General features: G+C 38.5%; 2 protein-coding genes and 2 long non-coding RNA genes across 11 annotated transcripts; 2 read left to right on the top strand and 2 right to left on the bottom strand.

Moving 5' to 3' along the window:
- The first annotated feature begins 1,283 nt into the window (after positions 1 to 1,283).
- LOC131310131 (TORTIFOLIA1-like protein 5) lies at positions 1,284 to 10,368 on the top strand. 2 transcript variants are annotated; one of them, XM_058336967.1, is made up of 5 exons: positions 1,284 to 2,697; positions 4,009 to 4,117; positions 6,824 to 7,674; positions 8,265 to 8,776; positions 9,965 to 10,368. In XM_058336967.1, coding segments are annotated over exons 1-5 (2,298 nt in total). In that variant the 5' UTR covers positions 1,284 to 1,872; the 3' UTR covers positions 9,966 to 10,368. The 2 variants fall into 2 exon arrangements, with proteins under 2 accessions (XP_058192950.1, XP_058192949.1); XM_058336966.1 differs by lacking the exon at positions 9,965 to 10,368 and having other exon boundaries at positions 8,265 to 8,877.
- Positions 9,959 to 10,465, bottom strand: LOC131310133 (uncharacterized). Its single transcript, XR_009195129.1, has 2 exons — positions 10,275 to 10,465; positions 9,959 to 10,176 (listed from the first exon to the last, which is right to left on the bottom strand). It is a non-coding gene; the product is annotated as an uncharacterized LOC131310133 (long non-coding RNA).
- A 329-nt stretch (positions 10,466 to 10,794) lies between these two features.
- LOC131310132 (protein COFACTOR ASSEMBLY OF COMPLEX C SUBUNIT B CCB4, chloroplastic-like) lies at positions 10,795 to 16,171 on the bottom strand. Of its 5 annotated transcripts, XR_009195128.1 has the most exons (9): positions 15,954 to 16,151; positions 15,686 to 15,852; positions 14,388 to 14,487; positions 14,202 to 14,275; positions 13,542 to 13,786; positions 13,350 to 13,420; positions 11,966 to 12,049; positions 11,391 to 11,551; positions 10,795 to 11,285 (listed from the first exon to the last, which is right to left on the bottom strand). XR_009195128.1 is itself a non-coding variant. In XM_058336970.1 (8 exons), the coding sequence occupies exons 1-8, from the start codon at positions 16,092 to 16,094 to the stop codon at positions 11,462 to 11,464; spliced, it is 912 nt and encodes a 303-aa protein (XP_058192953.1). In that variant the 5' UTR covers positions 16,095 to 16,171; the 3' UTR covers positions 11,374 to 11,461. The 5 variants fall into 5 exon arrangements, 4 of the variants coding, with proteins under 4 accessions (XP_058192953.1, XP_058192952.1, XP_058192951.1 ...); XM_058336970.1 differs by lacking the exon at positions 10,795 to 11,285 and having other exon boundaries at positions 11,374 to 11,551; positions 13,542 to 13,726; positions 15,954 to 16,171; XM_058336969.1 differs by lacking the exon at positions 10,795 to 11,285 and having other exon boundaries at positions 11,374 to 11,551; positions 13,542 to 13,759.
- A 2,372-nt stretch (positions 16,172 to 18,543) lies between these two features.
- Positions 18,544 to 21,426, top strand: LOC131310134 (uncharacterized). 3 transcript variants are annotated; one of them, XR_009195132.1, is made up of 6 exons: positions 18,544 to 18,678; positions 18,773 to 18,842; positions 19,947 to 20,257; positions 20,334 to 20,422; positions 20,526 to 20,621; positions 21,341 to 21,426. It is a non-coding gene; the product is annotated as an uncharacterized LOC131310134 (long non-coding RNA). The 3 variants fall into 3 exon arrangements; XR_009195130.1 differs by lacking the exon at positions 21,341 to 21,426 and having other exon boundaries at positions 20,526 to 21,262; XR_009195131.1 differs by lacking the exon at positions 21,341 to 21,426 and having other exon boundaries at positions 20,183 to 20,257; positions 20,526 to 21,261.
- The last annotated feature ends 663 nt before the right edge of the window (positions 21,427 to 22,089 follow it).

Genomic DNA, 22,089 nt, shown 5'->3' on the forward strand with positions numbered 1-22,089 from the left:
AGTATTGTACTCCTCCATCTTTTTCATCGTTTGAGTCATCAAAGTTTTATTTGTTTGAATCGTAAGTGTATTGTTAGTTTTTCATCGCAAGCGACTTTAGTAAGTAAGTATGTTGTTTCATTTGATGTTAATAGTCATGAATTATATTATGACTTTTTTTTGATAAATATGTATTCTGAACTCATGTAATGATGTTTTCTTATTGGAAATGATAAATTTGCTATATACACTTCATAGTTTCGTTAATTTCATGATAACCGTTAGCAATATAAGTATTTTAATATCCCGTCGACCCAATTATTAGAGTTTTACACAATTTTATCACGTTTATGTATCACTATAACTTTGCCATATCTTATGATAGATTCAATTATTATGATAAATTTCTCATAACTAAGAGCATGGCAAAGTCTATCGCAACTCATGTATAATGGTATTTATCATAATTTCTGTAAAAGAGGATATTGTATAATATTTTGCATGATGAAGTTTTTTGTAATTCTGTAATACTATTATATTATCATTATTTTAGTAAGTTGGCATGATTTTTGGAAGTTTTCTTCTATATAATTTATAATTTGTATTAAGAGTTTAGAGGTGAGAAGATTGGAGCGAGAACAACAGAAGTTTATAGGAGAGATAAGAGAATGGTGAATTCTTGGAAAGAAAAAATCGTTATAGTTTAACTCTTAGGATTAATTTGGAACTTAGGGAAAAGAAAGGAAACTAAGTTGAAAGGTTATTTTCTTTGTTTGGTTAGAGAGGAAACAAGGAAGAAAATAACAAAATAAATAATCCAACATGATAAATTTCCTTCACACTTTTTCCATAAATTTCCTTTCTCTCCGTCTCACAATTTTAGAAAATTAGTCTTAGGTCTATTATATGAATTTCATTAGCTCATAAGTTCACCTATTAATTTTGTAAGGTCTCAAGTCCATTTTACGTACCCTTGGGTTTATGTACTTTTATGAAATTTTAGGATGCATTTTTTTTATTATGGGATAGGGGACCCTAGGATTTAAATACTTTTATAGGGTTTTATGGTGCACTCGTTATTTTATTTTGCTTCCGAAAAGTCGGGACGTTACAACAGGCCACCTAAACTCATATACTAGTTTTGAAAGAGATAATTAACCGATGTGAGGCGATCTCCAACAATTTTTTTTAGGAATTTCAACTATACAAGAAAATGTATTCAGTATAGGTCTAATCACCATATTATTGATTTAAAAGTAGAAAGATAGATTAAAACTTATATTAATTTAGTTTCGAAATGGGACAATAATTTTGAAATAACAAAAATTGCTAACTGAGACTAAAAAAATTGGGGACGGAAGGACTATTTATTTAAGATCTTCGTTTTTTCCCTCACAAAATTGAACTAGACTCCATAGATTTCCGCCTGGAATAGTGGTTTAATTGTCACTTTGGCTTTCCCTATCCCTATGCTTTTATTCTCACATTCAGAAATTTAGAAACACGACCTCGACTCCAGTGCTCTTTATTCTGCACCTCTCTCTCTCTCTCTCTCTCTCTCTCTGACTCTCACTCTTCCCCTTGCCTCGCCTATGCCGCCGCCGTCTCCACCGGCCGCCCGCCCCCTCTGCCGCCTGCCGCCTATCACAACCTGTCGGAAACAATGAGATGAGTGAGCAGGGAATCGTTCCCCTCACAATCTGGTAAGCAAAGTACAAAAATACTAAGTACCAAATACCCATTAGATTGCTCTCTTCCAGACGTTTAGCGGCTCCGCCTTCTCTGCGCAAACAGTGATAGCCACGCCGCCTCCGGGATAAAAGAGCCCAGAATACAAGCCTAGTTTCCCGATCTTCCTTGCACGGACACGACCACCACCACAGCCACACGACAATGTCTCTCTCCACCGCCACCGCTGCCGCCGCCACTTCCCCCACCGACCTCAAACAACGAGTCCTCCTCTGCCTCGCCAAGCTCTCAGACCGCGACACCCTCTCCCTCGCCTCCGCCGAGCTCGACTCCATTGCCCTCGCCCTCCCCCCGCACTCCCTCTCCCCCTTCCTCTCCTGCCTCTCCACCGCCTCCTCCTCCTCCGACAAATCCCCCGTCAAGAAGCACTGCGTCCGCCTCCTCGGCCTCCTCTCCTCCGCCCACGGCGACGCCCTCTCCCCGCACCTCCCGAAAATCCTCTCCTCCCTCCTCCTCCCCCGCCTCCGCGACTCCGCCTCCGACTCCGCCCTCCGCTCCGCCTGCGTCCACTCCGTCTCCCTCATGGCCCAAAATATCACCAAACCCCCCTTCTCCTCCTTCCTCAACCCCCTCGCCGACGCCGTTTTACACAACCAGGATCACAACTCCCAAATTGGCTCGGCGCTGTGCCTATCGGCTGCGATCGAGGCGGCCAAAGGTGACGTGGACAGGGCGCAGCTGCAGAAGCTCTTGCCTAGGTTTTTAAAACTGGTTAGGAGCGAGGGGTACAAGGCGAAGGCGGCGGTGTTGGCGGCTATCGGGAGCGTTGTCGGCGCGGGAGGGGCGTCGAGTCGGAATGTGGCGGGGAGTTTGGTTGCGGGGTTGGGGGAGTTTCTGAGCAGTGAGGATTGGGCGGCGAGGAAGGCCGCGGCGGAGGCGTTGGGTAGGTTGGCGGTGGCGGAGAGGGATCTGGTGGCGGAGTTCAAGTCGGCATGTTTGGCGTCGTTGGAGAGTCGGAGATTCGATAAGGTAAAATCTTCGACTTCCTTTTTAAAAAAGTCCCCTTTTCTGAAAATTTTGGGTCTTTTTGATTATTTTCTCTTAATTTTTACTCCGTACTTCATTTATTATTTGTAGAGTATTTTTGTACTTTTTCTAATTCTATTAAAAAACAATGTGATATAAAAACAAAAAATTATGAAAAGGTAAATTAGTAATACCAACTTTCTTTAACAAAAAATAATTTAGTCCAAACTCTTCATGCTGTAAGAAAATGCAAGTATCTGGATTTTGATGATATTAAGTCCCCAAGCCCCACTAGTAGCCCAATTTATATTTTGGCGTTCACTTGTTGCTAGGGCCCGCGCCGTCTATCTTACGCGATCATCTAAAAATTTCTAAACGCTAGTTGGGCGGTCGGTCACTTTCGAATGATTAATCAGTGCATATTAATTAGTAATCGAAGATTAATTGTTAGTCGGATCTAATCGGATAAGCTTCGGCTGTAATTAATTCAACATTGATCTTACGGCGATAGCACATTTGTATTTTTCTTTATTAATGGAATTCCTTGCTCTTCCTCCAAAAAAAGAAAAAAACTGGAAGCCCAATTTAAGATTCGATAAGGTAAAATCTTCTGACTTCTTTTACAATTTGATTTGGGAATATTTGGTGGTTGGTTTTTGTTTTCATAAATTTTCTGTACGTTTACCTTGACGTAATTTTTCTGAACATGAAATCCAATCAAGGGCATCCAACTAGGACTAGGCTGTGACGTAAAGTACTTATGAGATTCCCTTTCATATACAGCATTTCTATTGGGAAAATTCTAAAATCAGTCCAGTGGGCTGATAATAATGAGTGTGTGAATGTGTATTAAAGGGTATAAAAAGTATACAAAAATACGTATTTTTCTTGTCTTTTAGTGTGTTTATCGTCAGCCCAGTGGGCTGACAATAGCAAGACCGTTTCTATTGTGTCTTGAGCCCGTTCCAGTAATCTTTTTAAAAAATAAATAGTTTATTTCACATTTTTAAACTCAAAAATAATGTAAATGAAAAATAAATTTTCAATTTTTTTTTCCATCGTATAAAAAATCTTGATGAGATCTTTCAAACAAGATCCATATTGCATATTTTTAAGATTTCAATATGTTCATAATTTTTGAGTTTGAAACTGTCTTCTTAAAAAATAAGGGCTTTTTTTTTGCGTTGCGGAACGGGCTTAGAAAGATTTTATGCGAACTCGCGAGTAAATGACTATAGTGGGGCTCATGACTTTTATGACATCTGTTTTTGAAAATTTTGTTGAAATTTGAGCTAATTTGATTCGATGCAACAGGTCAAGATTGTTCGTGAAACAATGAATCGCACACTGGAGCTTTGGAAGGAGGTCCCGGGGGATCCTGAAAGGCTTTTGACTCGGTCTCAATCTAAATCATCGTCGAAAGGTAATTGTGCCTTAAATTTATAGAATGATGGATCAACATTGCTAATTTTGTGAATATGTAAACTAGAGCTGTTGCATAATTAGCAATGTTCCGAATCAACATTGCTAATTATGCACACAAGCAAGTTCCCAACTTCTTCTTCTTTGGTGTCTTAGAAACTTATTAGGAAGTCAATAAGATTCTTGTACGTGTATGCGTATGTTGGGAAGAAACCACGAAAATGTTTGTTTCCAATGGATTGAAGATGGGTAAATGCGCAGCAATTCAGTAATGTAATTTTGGATAACCTTTTTCGTCAATATACTAGAGAGAAAAGGCATTTTGTTGGTTCTCCAGTGGAGCTATTTGTGTGGGTCAAGACTAAGATGGCTATGGTATCAAAAACACTTTCCTCTATTAACAGTTGGCAAACTTGGCATGGTTGGACTTTCCCAAGTTTGTTTGTTTGTTTGATTTTTTTTTTTTTTGTGGACCAAGATTTTGACATCTTTTTGTATACTTGTAGAAAACATCTGCCTAAATCTTTTAGAGCTGTGCTATCCACACAGATTTCTGTGCACAGATTGTGCACAGATTTTGTTGTGGGGCCCACCATGGGTCCCACACAAATCATCCAAGCTGTTCATTAAATGTAAAACATTTTTTCAAGGGGCCCCGTAAAAAATAAGCTCAATCCAATACCTATATCTGCTTCATCCAACCATCTAACTTTTTATTCAGATTTTCGGATAATGAAAAGTTATGCTATTAGATCGAGTATCTATAGGTATCGGATTGAGATTATTTTTTACGGGGACTCTTGAAAAAATATTTTACATTTAATGAACGGTTCGGATGATTTGTGTGGGACCCGTGGTGGGCCCCATAACAAAATCTGTGCACAATCTGTGCACAGATTGTATGTGTGTGTAGACTTTCTGAATCTTTTATGAAGTTGAACAGTGGAAGGAATGTCATACTTTTTCTTTTAAATAGTAATTTCGTTTTCTTGATGCTGTGCTTGGATTCTGGTTTTTGGGGTGGCTAGTTGAGGGGGGGAAATGAAATGGAAAATATCAGGATATAGAAAAGACAATTACTGTCTTTCTTCTCTTTTTTTGTTTGGTTTGGGCACATGGGAAGGAAAGGAATATTAAAAGTATGTCAAAACAAATCACATAACGAAGACGTACAGTTTAGTACTCCTATATTTTCATTTTATTTTCCTTTACCTTGTCAAGTCAAGATTCAAACATAGCAATAAGTAAGTTATGGTAACGGTACTTTCTAGTTTAATCATCTAAGATCGTTCAACAAGAATGTTCATGCTTGATAACTGTTGATCTTTGGTATTAATAGATTCTCAATAGCACATACCATAGTTGTCAATCCCGTACCGTACCGGCCGGTACATACTGGATTTGAAGAAAACCGGTACCCTAACACCCAAATACCGTTCCGGACCAAATACCGGCTGGAAAACAGTTACCGGTAATTCCGTCCGGAATTTTGCAGTTTTTTTTTTCCCTGTTTTCTGGGACGCTTAAAAAAATTTCTGGGACACTTAAAATTTTTTTTTTGTTTTTGGTTCTCTGGAACGCTTAAGAAATTTTTTTTTTCCGAGCGTTTTTTTTTTCCGAGCGTTTTTTTTTTCCTTCTTGTTCTGGAACGTTTATAGTTTATAATAATAAAAAAAAGTTGCCGGTTTCAGAATTTTAGCAAAACGTGGGCTTAACCATAGTACGTGCGCAAGGCTCAAATCCCGGATTTGCACCCTCCCTGCGCGCGAATAACCCGTGACGCGCACCCGGTTAATTGGTTTCCGAATCTTTTTGTCCAAATTGCCTTTGGCCACGGCCCATTTTCCTGAGCGCGCGAGACTTCTTCTTGGATCTTCATTCACAAGTTCACTAGTGTGCAAAGTCATTTAAGATGGAAAGAGTTTTGTAACAAGGCAATGTGGGACAAAAGACAAATACATAGGTGTTTTATGATGAATTGCATGGTATGGGGGAATTTTTTGAATTATAATTATTATAAATATTGTAGTTGCGGTAAATCCGAAACGGTACCCGGTATTTGACCGGTACCGGTACCGTACCAGTAGGAAAACCGGTACCCTGGCCGGTACGGTATTCATAACATTGGCACATACACAACATATTCTTGTGTGCCTGTGTCTACATTTTAGAAATTCCCCATGTCTAGTACCTCCAATCATCATGCAATCATTATACTGTTGTTTAATGTTTACACAGAATAGTGATATCAATGGGGGTTTTCTGTTATGATGGATGAAAATCAGTTTTCCCTTGTTAAGGATATAAAAAATAAAGTTACCCCTCCATCTAGTAGCTAAAGTTTTTGGGTTGGATGTAAAGTTTCTACATGGAACGGGGTGCACGTGAGGGAGGATGTTAAAGATTACAATCCCACATAGCTTGGGTATGGAATGGGTGATCACTTAATATAATATTGGGATGTCTTCACGTAATAGCTTAAGCTTTAGGGTTGGATATAAAGTTTCCTCATCGCTTAACACCAATGAGATTTTAAAAGCAAACTAAGGAACTCTTGATAGAAGGAATCCATCCATACTATTGGGTTGTTTGTGACTGTTGACTTATGGCAAAAGTATGTGTCATCTGCTGTTTTACTTCCAAATTTTAACCAACATAGCTTGAAACTAGCTAATGTGGGTTTATTATTTGGTTCTCCATTGCATAGGTGATGTTGGTGTTCAATGCTCCCCTTCTGTATCAAGAAGTTCCTCTGATGACTCTTTTGAAACTCCTAAACTGAAGAAAACTCCTCCCGCAAGCAGGCTGCCTTCGTCTGATACTTCATTTGCTAACATCGCCCTAAAAAGAAGTCCTTCGAAGAGCATCGACAAGAAACCTAGTATAACCACGATGGGTAAGGTAGACGTAAAGAATAATTCTGACTGGAGCATTAAAATTGCTGTGCCACAGCCTTCATCTTTACAAGTGGCTAGTAATGTTGATTTTAAGGATGGAAATGTTGGAGTTGTGGATTCAATAACGTATGAGAGCAGCAGGAATTTGAAATCAGAAACAAAAAGTGTCCTCTTCAGTGAACCCTGTCATGAAAAATTGCATAAACTTGTTGGTTTGAGATCTGGGTCTCGTGTTGTTCCCGTCTGTGAGATTGATGACTGCAAGTCGGATGTTGTTAAGAAGAATTCTGACCAGAGCATTATTAAAATTGCTGTGCCACAGCCTTCATCTTTACAAGTGGCTCGTAATGTTGATTTTAAGGATGGAAATGTTGGAGTTGCGGATTCAATAACGTATGAGAGCAGCAGGAATTTGAAATCAGAAACAAAACGTGTCCTCTTCAGTGAACCCTGTCAAAAATTGCCTAAACTTGGTGGTTTGAGATCTGGGTCTCGTGTGGTTCCCGTCTGTGAGATTGATGACTGCGAGTCGGATGTTGTACAGAGCAATGCTATTGAAGATGTCGATGGGAACCAGAAAGATATTGAGGGTCTAAATTTGGTCCGTAAACAGCTTGTTCAGATTGAAAATCAACAATCCAGTCTTTTTAACCTCCTCCAGGTATGATACAATGAAATCTCTCCTTTTGCAGTGTTTCTGTGCTAGGTTAAAAGTTACTAACTACCTGGGAAAAGGCAATGAGTGTTCACCCTCCCATGTTTAATAGTAAAACTCCTTATTTTTTCTTTCTTACTGTAAGTTGACCTAGTTACCTGTTCATTTTGAAAAAGTGTATTAAGAATTGACGAATGCAACATTTATATTGTACTTGGACACAATAAGGATAAAAAAAGAGTTGTGGAGGTGTGCTATAAAAAAGTGAGTGTTAAAATTATTTGTCAATAAAGTTTACTAGTCTGAATTAAGGTCAAATTTGGCAGTTCACGTTACTGATGTCAACTAATGATGCAAAGAAGGATCACCTCCCGAACTGAACTCAACATATCCTCGTCCTTTTGGACTGAAGTCTTGTCATGACATCTCGTCTTTGGGCCAAGAACACGACGATTACTGATATGCCTCTTTATTCTCTGTCATGGACACATTGCTTATTGATGGTTTTATGTCAATAAAAGTCACATGCCATTTCCTACGGGGTGAAATTTAAAACGCATCTGTTGACTGTTGACTTCAACTTGTCTTTCTTGCAGAGGTTCATTGGTAGCTCCCAAAGTGGAATGAATTCCCTGGAGACACGTGTAAATGGCCTTGAGAAGGCACTGGACGAAATATCATATGATTTGGCACTATCTACTGGCAAGATTTCAAACACCGACTCTGCGGGAAATGCATGTTGCTTGTTACCTGCTGCAGACTTTTTGAGTCCAAAGTTTTGGAAGAGAGCAGAAGGCCAGTATTCTTCTCGGTTTTCTTTCCCCGGAAGAAATCATTTGCTGCCAGCCATGCTAAGTATGCCAAATAAAGATGCATATGTTGAAATTTCTAATCTGGGTAGCCCAAATGATCGGTGCCAAAGTTGGCATAGATTTGTGGCAAGCCCGGTAGCAAATCCTCACAGGAACTTAAGGGGAGGCCTAAAGTCATGCTCAAGTAAAAATCTGAAGATAAGTCAAGATGCTGATAAGTTAATAGCATGTGGCGTTGGTGGCCTTGAGGGGACTTTGATTCCTGGTTGTGCTGCTGCAGCAAACATGATCAGATGGTAAATTTATGTTTAAACCTGCAAACTGTCATTAAATCCTCATTATTGGACTCAAGGACATCGATGCTTTAAAATATTGCATATCTGCTTTTTTCTTCTTTTTGTGGTCTCCTATGCAGTTTCACATGATTAGAGTTGAAGAATTCTCTCTTTTATAGTGAGAAGAACGTTTGTGCATGACTGGAACTTCTGCGCATGTCTTATTTGTTCCCGTTTGTGAGGGAGAGAGGGTGATATTTTTTTTTGTTCATCCCTCATTGTTTCTCTGTTCCCCTGTTTTGGAGTCTTTTTTCACATATCTTGTGTTTCACATATAGCTCAAAGACAGTATATTCCATCTTGGGCCTTCTTTCCTCTCTTCTCTCACTGCCCTTTATAAGCCTCAGGGGTTGTGTGGTGGGGGTTTGGGGGAGTAGGGTCTTGCTTAGCTGCTTTCTGTGATGACAGAGGAAAAAAACGGAGCGGATGCTTTTTGTATTTTTTTGTCGTGTGGAATAATGGATTTGCTAACATGCAATTGGTCATGATAGTTTTTTTTTAGGTTTGTCACATCATTTCAAACACTTTAAGAATGAACATTCCATCCTTACAATCACTGTTGTCCCGGCTTCCCTTCATTCTTGGCACTGCACTTGTATATTTTGTACCAGTAATCCTGAAGTTATTTCAAGTTGTCTTTACCCCTTCATTTCTCTGTTGCACACTTTTTTACCAATTATAATATGAACAAGGCCTTTTACCTGACGTACAATGACTCCTAGATTCAAGAATTCACAGCATATATTTATGGCTATTTTTATCATGAAATGGGCACTGGGGTTTTTCAAGTGCGATGTGGTGTGGATATTGGTGTTGTTCAAGTGCTTACAGTGCCGGCAAGATCTGACTTGTAAATTTTAATGCCAGAAGCAGCCATATTGGGCATAATATTCCCTTTATCGCTTTTCCCTAGTATTTTGTGTTTCTTCAAAGGACGGAAGAAGAAAATTAAAGAAAAACATCCACTTTTATTGCGTTGACATTTAATCTCACAGCATTTATACGGTAAATTCTATGCAAGACAGGGCATAAATATTGGTAGATTTGCTAGTACAACTTTTGTTTTCCGTACTCTATATTTTCATGTTTTTGCTCCTAAGATCTTGTTTTCATGTAGAACTAACGTAATTGTTTATTTGTCTCTTTCAGATCATGTGCTTAACGTGGGGGTTCAATTTCCCAAACTATTCCTCTAAGAGAAACATTTTGCTCTTTCATCACCAGAAGAAAACGAGAATGAAGCTGATTCATGCAGACAAATTACTCCTATGCGCACAGAAATGAGACCTCAAATTGAATGCAACTTCGTAGTATTTCTCAGAATAGTATTGACACTACTATGAAATCCTTAGTTTTGAGGGCTGCGATAGAGTATTGACGACATTGCTAAGCTAGTCGTGCAGCCGATTTCCGGTGTAATTTGGTGGAGGTAGTATGCATACATGTTTGGTTTTGCAACATTGTCGTGTACAGTGATTCATGTTTTCTGTTTTCTTGTGGTTCAGCTGGTAATCCTTTCACATAAGCCGAAGAAATAAAAGGAACTCCTACTACCTCAATTGTCCTTAATACTCTACAGTGGCACCGAACTAAACTTGTTTAGAAGGACCTGAATTCTAGTTTTTTGAAGGTGCAGAATCTACGTCTTTGTAAAAAGAGTCCTACTACCTCACCCATTCACAACTTCTAGTTTCCAGTTTCAGTATAGGTTTGGGCATGGGGTGTTTCTGGTGCATGCTTACTCTTTTGAAACCTTTTTTTTTTTTGATCAGCTACTCTTGATGTTTTACCTCCCCCCAGCAGGGTAGTATTTCTATAACTTGTTTTGTTTCAACAACTCTAGCCATGACGTAGATCTTCATTTCCAACAGCAATATAAAATAGTACTATTGCTTTTTATAAACCCAAAGGTGGATCATATAAGGTTATATAAGACATGGAACAAATCAAAAGCTGATTAATGTGGAGAGAAAGGGGCATTAGGTAGCTAATCTTTTAAAGAAAATTAATTCCGAATAGTGAATTATTTGGAGTATAATCGAAAGAAGCAGCAAAATCAATGGAGGAGATCGGGAAATAATGGACGCGTTTTTGCATATTCGAAGTATACCTAAAACTCTAGTCAAACTACGAGAAGAATTTCTGACATAAAGATGGGAAGCACATCAAAATTGCACAAATATTGAACGAGAAAACACCGCCTCCCAAGATTTCTTGCAGAGCCTTCTTCATTTAGGTCCTTTTGAGCCAAGGCTCAGTACTAAAAGGAATCCTTCTTTCCTCTAAAGTCAGTCTGAGAATACCCTAGCTTTCGTTCCTCATCTTGCCCCTACCCTACCGTTCCAGTCATTAGTTCCTCATCTTAGTATGAGCCCTGTGACTTCTACTTATTAAGTATTGGTTGGCTGCCTTTCGAACCCATGATCCTCATCCTTCTAAGTCTGTTCTGTTGTTAACTTTGTTCTTCCCTCTATCATTCGGAAAAACCCAAATCGATGGGAACAACAAGTTTAGATGGCGCTACCTAGATTCCGGCCGCTCAGGGAAAACAATGTAACTAGAACAACAAGATTACTTGGATTGAAGAAAAGCTTCGAGGAACGTTGAGCTGACATAAAATCAAGATACATGTACAAGTTGTTGATTTCAGTCTCTATCTTGCACGGCCACAGCAAGGTTGTTTGCACATTTTGTAAGCGTAGCATCCAACTTATCTCCAAGTAACGAAATCCATGCCTGCAAGGAAAAGGAATGATGCGAATAAGATGAGTAAACAGTCTATCTGATGATGCTTGTTAAACGAATACATGGTAAGGAGTTTGATGGTTCACAAAAAGGACTACAAGATAATACACAAAAATGAATTATATTACGTAATGTAAAAAAGTACAAGTGAACTTGGGAAAAAACAAAAGTTGATAAAAAAGTTCTCAAATAGAAAAGAGGAGGTCCGAAACATTTGGAACATCAAAAGGAAAAGAAGATGTAGGTGAAGACAGAGACATGATTGTGCTGTGAAACATGCAGAGCTGATTTCCCCAGTAAGGCGCTTGCTAGATACAGTGATTAGAAGTATGGAAGGTCAGTAGATACACAGAGATGCTATAGTAGACAACCACAGAGCCAAAATTTCTAATGCTAAGGTGTTACCTGGTCAGAAGTTGTAAATCCCCTAATCGTATCTCCACCAATAATTGCAATTCCTTTGTCTCCAAGCGGTTGCAAGATGACCGCCTAGCATGTTAACACTTGTATCAGCAGTCTTGAAGAAGCTTGAATTAGCATACATATGAAAGAATACTGACAAAGGACAACACATGAAAGAGAAACATAAAACATCACTTGGAAAAAACAAACACAGAGAATACCAGTAAACGAGCCTGAATTAACTACTTCACACAAATATCAATCAACAAAATGCCAGTGTGCCACGGGAGACAAGTTCTAAGGTTTGCAAAAATGTGCAGACGACACCAACAGCAACAAAAAGCTACAGACATAACCATAGAAAATTGCACAAGACTGGAGCAGGGCAAAGAAAGAGTTCACTTGCACTGGTTCTACTACTCACAAGTCACTAGTGAAAAACAGCAACCATGACGCCATAAGCCTATCAAAAGTTGCGTGACCACAAGAATATGACAAACTTCTGTACAAGCTTCCACTGAATTTATCTAATAAAAATACTATCAAGTATCAACCTCTTAGCCTAATTATATTATTTCTAAGCTCATTTTTCGTTCAACTCTTTTGGACCAATCTTATTTACATCGAAATCACACAGCCTACAACCAGAAAGGCACGAATAACGAAATCCTGCCGCAGTATCACAGCTAAAATCCAATTTTTCCTCAAAAAAAAAACTTAGCCAGCCAAAATCTTGCATAGTAAAAGGAGTTTTATCCATGTATAGTTTCATCTTTTATCCCAGAAGATCCACGTCTACATTGACAAATCTTGTTGCTTACCACCAGGTGGTTAAGGTTCTCTTGTTGCATGATCGTATCTACTACCGAAGCTCTCATGCTTCACAAAGGGCTCCAGGATCACTGACAGGTTGCAGAAATCTTTTCCTAGAATTTCAAACCAATACGCAATACTAAATGGTGAAAGTTGCTCAAAGTTAACAGCAAACCTTCCCTCAACTATCCTAGCTGTCATCATCTATACAGTCACTACAACAGTGAACTGATGTCCTTGATGAGAAATTATTAACCTTTCCACTTAGGTTTCTTACTCGTTTCATTTGAACATTTATTAGTCTTGGGTTGACATGGTTTTAATGTTATTGGTTCCTGGAAGACGACCAAAACAGCTGGCTATATCACAGAAACTCAGAAAGGCATCTATCGCTCAACCATTAGGCAAGACTGCGGTGCCCAGGTGACCATCATCCTGTTTACCAAATCTAATAACTCTAAAAAACAGCAATATTTTGGCATGATGAAACAGAGCTTCAACAAGTCTAATAAACATAATCAACAAGTTTTTAAACAAGGATAAAACGGATTCATGGAAGATAAAGTCCGATTACCTGCATATTAGGAGGCAGAAATGGTAGTTCTGACTTCCCAGGATAAAGAGAGAGATTTGCCAAGTAGCTCTCTAAAAGGCAGGAAATATAGATTTGTGGAGATCATCTTTTCAAGGTCATAGGTTTGAAATGGAATCATATAAAAATTAGGGGGAAATGAAACAGATAAGCAGTTGGTTCATATCATCTTACGTGACCCCGAGTCTAAAACACTTCGGTAGAGTGCACCTTGCATTAAGGTACTGGCATCGATAGGCACTGCTTCCCTGTCGTTAGCAGAGGATGATGCAGCAACCCCTGTTTGAAGGATAAGTTTGCTATCATAAACAATAGCTAGAGATCTGCAGCAAGTCGCAGCTGACAGAGATTCCCAAATCCTGGGAAAGGTACAAAGATTGTCAAAAAGCAGCCTGTGAAGGACATATGAGAAACTTCTCCTGTTGAGTATAAAATTCACTGTTATAGTAATAAGCTAATCTTAATAATTCATGAGATCTCAATTACTTCTATCTGATGCATATTCGCATTGCTACAGTTGTCTTTCATAACCTTGGTGAAATGTAACCATCCGCACATAACATCACAGAAATCTAAGTAGTAGGTTCAGAAGGGTAAGTGTATGTGATATGTGTTCAAGTCCTAAAATAGAAGTTGGCGGTTGGATCCACTATTTTTCTTATGACATTTAACAAAACTCATCAGTTAGAAAAGAAACATTTCTAGCTTTTCACATGGACAAGAATACAGCCATGTTTTGTGTTCAAACTTTTATGTTTCTTTCCTATAGTGACACGAAGATTTACCGGAACTAAACAAGATGGACAGAATGCACGAGTTACAGAAGCTTCATACCATATTAACTCAGAAATTACAAAATCTGGAAGATGGGAATTTAGCCTCAGACACTCCACGCCTTGAGGACTTACCTGCAGCCAAAATTTTAAAAATTCTTAGTGCTTTCTAAGATTGAATTGGTAGAAATTCAACCAAGGGAGGAGGCCAATTAAATCGGGAAGAAAAAAAATGTGGAGTCCTCACCGCTACTATAGTTTTTGGCCGAATTGACAGCCATACCAGTCCTGCCAGAATATTTGTTACTGCCAAACCAAGTGTCAATAGATCTGCTCTAGACTGTGAACTGCTTGAAGAAAAGGTTTTACATAAGTATTGAGTTTTCATATTTAAACATACTTCGTAAAAATAGGAAAGCATTTATGACGGTAGCTATTTAAACATGCTTGTGAAAAAAAAGAATGCAATAATGTGGCGGCTACTTATTAAAACTAAGACATCTGTAACAAATTACAACTTGCAGGAAGGAAACCACTAACCAGGTGTACCAATCTCTAGACACACTTAAAACTAAAATAAAACAAACTAAACAAAACTCGGCAATATAATAATAACTGGACTACCTATTGCGTAGCATACAGAAATGATATGTGCAACTTAACAGGGGATATCAGAAACTCGGGACAGAATGCTGATACTCCATCAATTCAGACCTTTCAACGGACCATTGTTCCCTTCCCTAGGGATGCAATCCCTTTTAGTTTGTTGTCTGTCAATCACTAATGATGCTTGACACTGCAATCTAGAGCTCCTATTGTTTCTTCATTTTCTATCCTAGTTCTCTACACCACAAATATACATAATCTAACTCGACGATTAGTGCCGTAGGATTTCACAAAAGATGGGAATCTGCCCTAGCAAAAAGGTTATCTTCACTAACCCCCGATAACGTCCCTTATTAAATGCTTGTCAGCCAGTATCCTTTTGCTTTAGCAAATTCCCCGAAGTTTCGTAGCAACTCCTATTTTGCCCCCGTCAAGTAAATTCTAAATAGACATCATGTTTATATCACTGAATTACCTTCAACGTCATATTTAATATCCTGAGATTATCTTGCTTCACTCTCCTCAAATGTTTTGCTTGTCTACCAAGACCTCAGACAGATAACCTTAGATTAATACGTGGAGCACATAGCAAAAGTTGTGGAAACTTTATTCAACCAAAACCAATTGGCAATAAGTAGAGAGGTCCCTCGTGATCTCTCATTCCATACCAATGAGGGGAGAGGTCCCTCATGACTGGAGAGGCCCTCAACTTATCCAAGGCTCTAGCAATAACCTTAAACTACACGGTGCGATAGGGTATTTGAATATCCAACTAAATACGACCAAATTGAAACTTCCAAAGAAAGTATTATTTATCCCATCCATAAGCACAATCAGAATTTCGCATCCCGTTCTCTATTTCCTCATCCGTGTGTAGCTTTTAGAATAGTAGGAGTATACAATTAGCAAGTACTAAGAAGCAGAGGTTAATACTTTTACCTACTGGCATTGGCAACAGGAGCTATGCCCGAAACGCCGCGATTGACGAGAACAGCCAACAGAGAGACGGCGCCGACGTAGATTGGCAAGCTCCGCACGGCGTCGTCGTTTCTTGATACCCAGTCTGCCACCCATTCCCTTCTCGGCTTCGGTCCCCTGTAACCTCGCTTTCATTGGTCCCAAGATACTCGGTGAGAGAGTGTAAAATCTATACAATGAAGATAGATAGAGATAAAGATATAGACGTGTGTGTGCGTGCATTGTATACCTGTAAGTCGGAAGAAACCCTAAAGGAGGGCGGGAAGGAGGAGGGGAGACGAGGAGGAAGGGAAGGGGGTGGTGGTGGTTGTTTGGGGTTGAATATTCGGATGACGATTGGACGACGAAGAAGAAGATTTCCCGCTTCCATCGTACCCCTTCAACTGCTCTTTGATTTCTTCGTCTGATGACGGTGGAGGCTCTTACAAACAAATACAGTACTGGATACTATTTACTGTATTTTCCGTATTTTAACCAAAAAATGCCCACATTTGAAGACAACTTTCTGGTTTAAATGGTAATTTTGGTAAATTTTTTTTTTTTGAGATTTAGTGATAGGTTCACCGTAGACATTTCATAAGTCCACAAGTTCACTTAATAGTTTTGTAAAACCACAAATCCACACAACCTAAATTCTAGGGTATCCAATGAAAGTGCCTAAAATGCTAAACCCTATAAAAGTGTCTAAACCACTAAAACCTTATAATAAAAAAGTGCACCATAAAATTCTATAAAATTGTCTAAATCCTAGGGTACCATACGCTAGGGTACCTTATGCTAGGGTAATCTACCTTATCCTAGGATACCCCATTATATAATTAAAAAGTTCACACTAAAATTTTATAAAAGTGCCTAAATCCTATAGTACCCTATTCTACTTTAAGATACCCTAAAATGGACTTGAGACTTTACAAAATCAAAATCAGCTGCGTACAGATCCCCTTTGCGCCCGCCTTGGGTCCCGCAAAGATGATCGGAACCGCTCATTTTGTTCAAAATACGTCGTTCAAGGTCCCTGAAAAAAATCACCTCAATCCGATATTGAGAAGGGTGTTTACGAATCATCCAACTTTGCTTCAAAATTTAAAGGGGATCTGTACGCAGCTGCTGTACAGCAGCTGCTGTACCAGTAGCACTACTCTTACAAAATTAATAGGTAGACTTGTGGGCTTATGAAATTCATATAATAGACCTAAGACTAATTTTTCTATATTTTTTAAGCGGGAACATGTGTTATTTTGTTGCCTATCTGAACAAAAAGAATATAGCATAAACTCACCCAAATTCGGAGAATTTTTCATTTTACTCCATCTTCATTCTCCCACTTGTGAGAAACCTTTCTTTTTCATAGTGCATTTTTACCTTTAACTAGTGGGAATTGATTTTGGCCAAATGCACTCCTTTTTTGTTTTATAGTGATGTGAAATTACATAATTACTCTTTTCATGTGTAAAGTGTGTGAGGGGTATTTTGTGATTTAACATGAATGAAGACAAAAAATGAAATACACTTTAGACAAAGGGGAGTGTGAAAATCAATTTCTTTAACTATTTTGGTTTCATAAAAGAAATCTCAACTCCTAAAGCCTATTAGGCCAAATCGAACAATATATATATATATATATATACACAAATTATCAAGTGAGGGATCCCTCATTTTTTTAAAATGAGGGACTTTCATTTTCCGATCAAATTTTGAAAATCCGAACCGTTCAATGTGTGCAGAACGTGATTTTAAGGGTTCCCGCGAGAAATCAGCAAAAAAAATGACCGGGAAGGGCTTCATCCGAGCAGTTTTTTTTGAACCGTTCAATGAAAACTGCTCGGATGAAGCCCTTCCCGGTCATTTTTTTTGCTGATTTCTCGCGGGGACCCTTAAAATCACGTTCTGATCACTTTGAGCGGCTCGGATCATCGAAATTCAATCGGGAAGGGGAGTCCCGCATTTTAAAAAAATGCGGGATCCCTTACCGGAACCCGACTGTATATATATATAGAGTCCGGTTCCCTTAAGGGATCCCGCACGGGCTTACCGTGCGAGACTTCCATTTCCCGATCGAATTGGGAAGATCCGAGCTGCTCAAAGTGATCAGAACGTGATTTTAAGGGTACCCGTGTGAAATCAGCAAAAAAAATGATCGGGAAGAGCTTGATCCGAGCAGTTTTTTATTGAACGGTTCAGTAAACAAATGCTCGGATCAAGCCCTTCCCGATCATTTTTTTTGTTGATTTCTCGCGAGTACCCTTAAAATCACGTTCTGAACACATTGAGCGGCTCGGATCGTCGTAATTCGATCGGGAAAGGGGAGGTCCGCACGGTAGACTGGTAAGGGATCCCTTATTAGATCCGTGGTGTGTGTGTGTATATATATCTATATAATAAAACAGAGCTGTGTTTGAATCCAAAAGATAACCAACGCTCTAGATTTATCCTCATGCCTACATAAATCTCTACCCTTCATCCTACAGAAGGTTTTTTTGTAAATACTTAATCCATCCAAGGGCTATCCTAAATGGAATTTTGGTAAAATTTTGATTTGATTTGATTTGATTTGATTTTCAAAATTTGAAAATCAATCAGCTGAGTGGGAGCCCTAGCCACACACAAATAATCCAGCGACTCTATCTCCCCCAATCTCCCCCTCTCTCGCGACTCTCTCTTTCTCTCTCTCTCCAATCGACCCACCGCACCACCACACCCCTCTCTTGCCTCCCTCTGTCGACTCCCTTTCTCTCCCTCCAACCAAACCTTAAGTCCCTGTGGGACCTCTCTGCGTCAACGGCAGCCAATCCGTTTCACTTAAGTCAAGATCAGTAGGCGGCAACGGCGAAGGGAGTTCTCCGGCAGCAGCAGTGGCCAAGTGGTTGTTGCTTCAGCAAGAGTTGTTTAAGCCCATATGTGTTGAGGTGTGGATTTTCGATGGCGAATCAGAGTGTTTGCACCAAACGGAGCAAGTACTACAATTTTTTCTCTCATCGTCATTTATGGACTTCAATTCTTGCTTCATGTTTGATTTCATTTGTCTAATTCCATGGTATTGTGATTCAGTGGTGGGAAACCAGCAAAGGGAACTGCATTTCGATAAGTGGGTGGCCCTTCATCGATGATCAGAGCAAAGGTTTTATGTAATGGCTCATCCTGAAATTTTTTTTTTTTGAAAGAACATATGCACTGTAAAATGTTCGATTATTTGTGTGCTTCAGTAGACCTACGGATCGGGGGAAAGGTCAAGTTTGGTCTAGAATCGAGTCTGATAAAGAATTGCTTTTGGTTATGTTTATCTTGCCGTTGATTATCAGGTATGTCAAATTTGGAACCTTTTTGGTTTTCTGTGTGTTTATAAAGTTTCTATATGGTTATTTGTTTGATTTTATAATGAAGTTTCGAGCTAGGGTTAAGGTTAAAGCAACTGAATTGGGGGATTTTATTTTATTGGAAAATGGAAACGATTATCATTTGCGCGCCTTCAAAGTTTGGTTTTTTTACTAAAAAAAAAAGAATTCTTCTCAAGAGTCGAATTGGGTCTTAGAAACCTAAGGGACGTGCTTTTGGCTACGTTTACCCTGTTGTTTGTTATCAGTTAAAATTGTTGATTTTAAGGCAAATTCGGATCCTTTTGTTGGTTTGTCAGCGGTTGGAATGAAGTTTTGAGCTAGGGTTCAGGTTAGACCAACTGAATTGGGGATTTTATTTTGTTGGAAATGATTTTCATTTGCCTTCAAAGTTTGGTGGGTTTTCTTAAAAGTCCTTTGGCTTTTAGGTTTTTTTTCCTTTATTCGAGACTTTAAAAATTGCATTTGAGATGTTTGTAAGAATGCCTCAATGGAACAAAGAAACACATCTACCTGGGTGGCTTTTAGTTTTCTTTATTCATGCCATTTGAGAGGCTTCGTAATTTGGTTGAATCTATGAAATTTGGACTGGAAACAACCAAATTTGGTATGAGTGAGAGAAGTGCTAATGCTTCAATTGCTTAAACAATAAGAAACACTATGTTTAATCAAACCCAAACCTAATAGATTTTGTCCTCTACTTGGTCTCTCCGTAAAATCTACAAAACCAACCCACCCATATCTTTTTAACAAACAATTGCAATCCTCTCAATTCAAAATTAGAATGCTTTTTTTCTTTTGTATCTTTTTTTACTTTGGATTTATTCTAATATCTTGAATAGTCTTTTGTTTTTTTTCCTTCTGCCTCCTACATGTATTACGAAAAGAAGGCTTAATGGCCCGAGAAAAAAAGAGTACACGAAGTACTGCCAAGGGAACAACTTGCGTTAAGGGAAAGGAAAATGCATCGGAATGATTCTTTGAATTTGTATAGAGTTCTTACAAAAAAAGTATATAGCATACTTATTTTTTTATTTACCGTACGCAGGTTCGACATCTTTCAAGTTTCTCTATCAACACTACGCAGGTTGGACATCTTTCAAGTCTCTCTATCAACACTACGCAGGTTCGACCTCCTCAATAAGCAATGTTGGGATTGTGATACATGACAAGCAAAACGTCAGTGGCATCCGTAGCAATGGTAAGACCATAAGTTACATATATATTCACTATTATTTTGGTAAACTTTGACAATACACCATACCCTACTTTTATAGGACGATGGAAGACAAGAATCGACTCAACCAAAACAAATGTCAAAGGGAAAGAAAAGGCAACCTATGCCATGGGAAATGAAAATGAACGGGTATGACAATTTCATTTCTCTAAACTTTTTTCGAATTAAATAGAGATGTCATCTTCTAATGCTGTTATTAACATTTCTCAACCGACTTTGTACATGCATGCAGATTCAACCTCTTCGAGACAGAAATATTGGAATAGTAATCTGCGATGAGTGGGACCACGATGTCATCCATGTTGGGAATGGAAAGGAAAATTCACGGGTATCTTTTATCTTTCTTTTGATAGTTTTAATAAATATCCGGAGTCAAATAGCAAATTGTGGAGCATCTCTAAATTACACCTTTGTCTTCTTTGAGTCTAATTGAACTTACCCGATTTAATAGCATGGAAAGGTAGCCATTTTCCCAATTTGGTATCTGCAATTGCAGCACATGATTTTGAGAATGGCTGGAAAGGATTAGTACTCACTACTCAGGCTTGAAGCCAATATCCAATCTTTTGAAGCATTCTACTGAGATTGTTAAGTTCAATGCTTCTTTGATCCGTGGCGTGACCATTTGTTATGTCCTTCGCTAGGTTGTTAATAACAGTGAGAGAGTAATTGCAGAAACTAACCCATTCTAATGAAGCCAAGGATTTGGACCACATGAAATTTTGATATGAGAGTTGATAAAGCTATTTGATATGGTACCATCAAATGGGAGATTGGACTAAAGCAAAATTAGTAATCATTTACTTAGCATTCAATCATTTTGGGGATAGAGAAACTTCAGGTTTAGCATTTGTGGTGGGGATTTTGGACCAAATGGAATTCAAGGCTTCCTCATTCAATATTGAAGTGATATTACCAATTTTTTTGTTGGTCCTTTTTTATATTCCATCAAAGTTAGGTATAACATTTTATTTTATTTTGCTTTGTTGTTAGTGGTGATTTTCCACATTCATATAAAGACTAACTCCTTCCTCACTCGAACCATAGGTGGTTGTGCTTGCTCAAAAGGACGCATTTGGACCAAATGAATTGTTATAGTGATATTGATTAGTAACCGGTAAGGACACATTTGGAAAAAGTCAAATTTGACTAATTATTAACCTTAGTAAAAGGTTAGTCTAAGCATCAAGTTATCAACTTTATGGGTAGTTTGAAAGTGAGTAGTTTATAGGTAATTTGAAAGTGGAGTTGGAGTTGGAGCTTAGGGGTTAATGATATTTGCAGACAATAAGACTATGCGTTTTTGTTATCGAATAGAGCTACTTTTTTTTTGTTTTTCTTTCCAGAAGATTGCAGGCAGCAAACTTCCATGCAAGCTGGGGACGAAAAACTAATTTGAGGGGATACAAACCCAGGTCAAGGGAAAAAAAGTTTCAACTTGAATTCTATTCTCATGGATAGGTGCACATGGAGAAAACATCAATATGGTGGATGTGGGCTTCCCTAGGGAGACTCTTAGTGTGTTTTTTATTTTATTAAATATTCTTGCTCTTCTATCTTCCATTTGGAAAACTCACAGGTATACACATTTGACACCTAACTTCTATCTTCCATTTGGAAAACAAATATTAGTGCTTTAATAATACTGATATTTTTTTAAGGAGTATTGGGATACTAATTATGACATGAAAATTGCTTCTACAAATTCTTTAGCCACAAGTTGGTAAAAAGATATCAAAATTAACACTGGCACAACATGCGCGACGAGAACGAGAGCGAATCCTAAAGCATAGCAC

The sequence above is a fragment of the Rhododendron vialii genome, chromosome 12a, assembly GCF_030253575.1.
Source record: "Rhododendron vialii isolate Sample 1 chromosome 12a, ASM3025357v1".
Taxonomy (NCBI): Eukaryota; Viridiplantae; Streptophyta; class Magnoliopsida; order Ericales; family Ericaceae; genus Rhododendron; species Rhododendron vialii.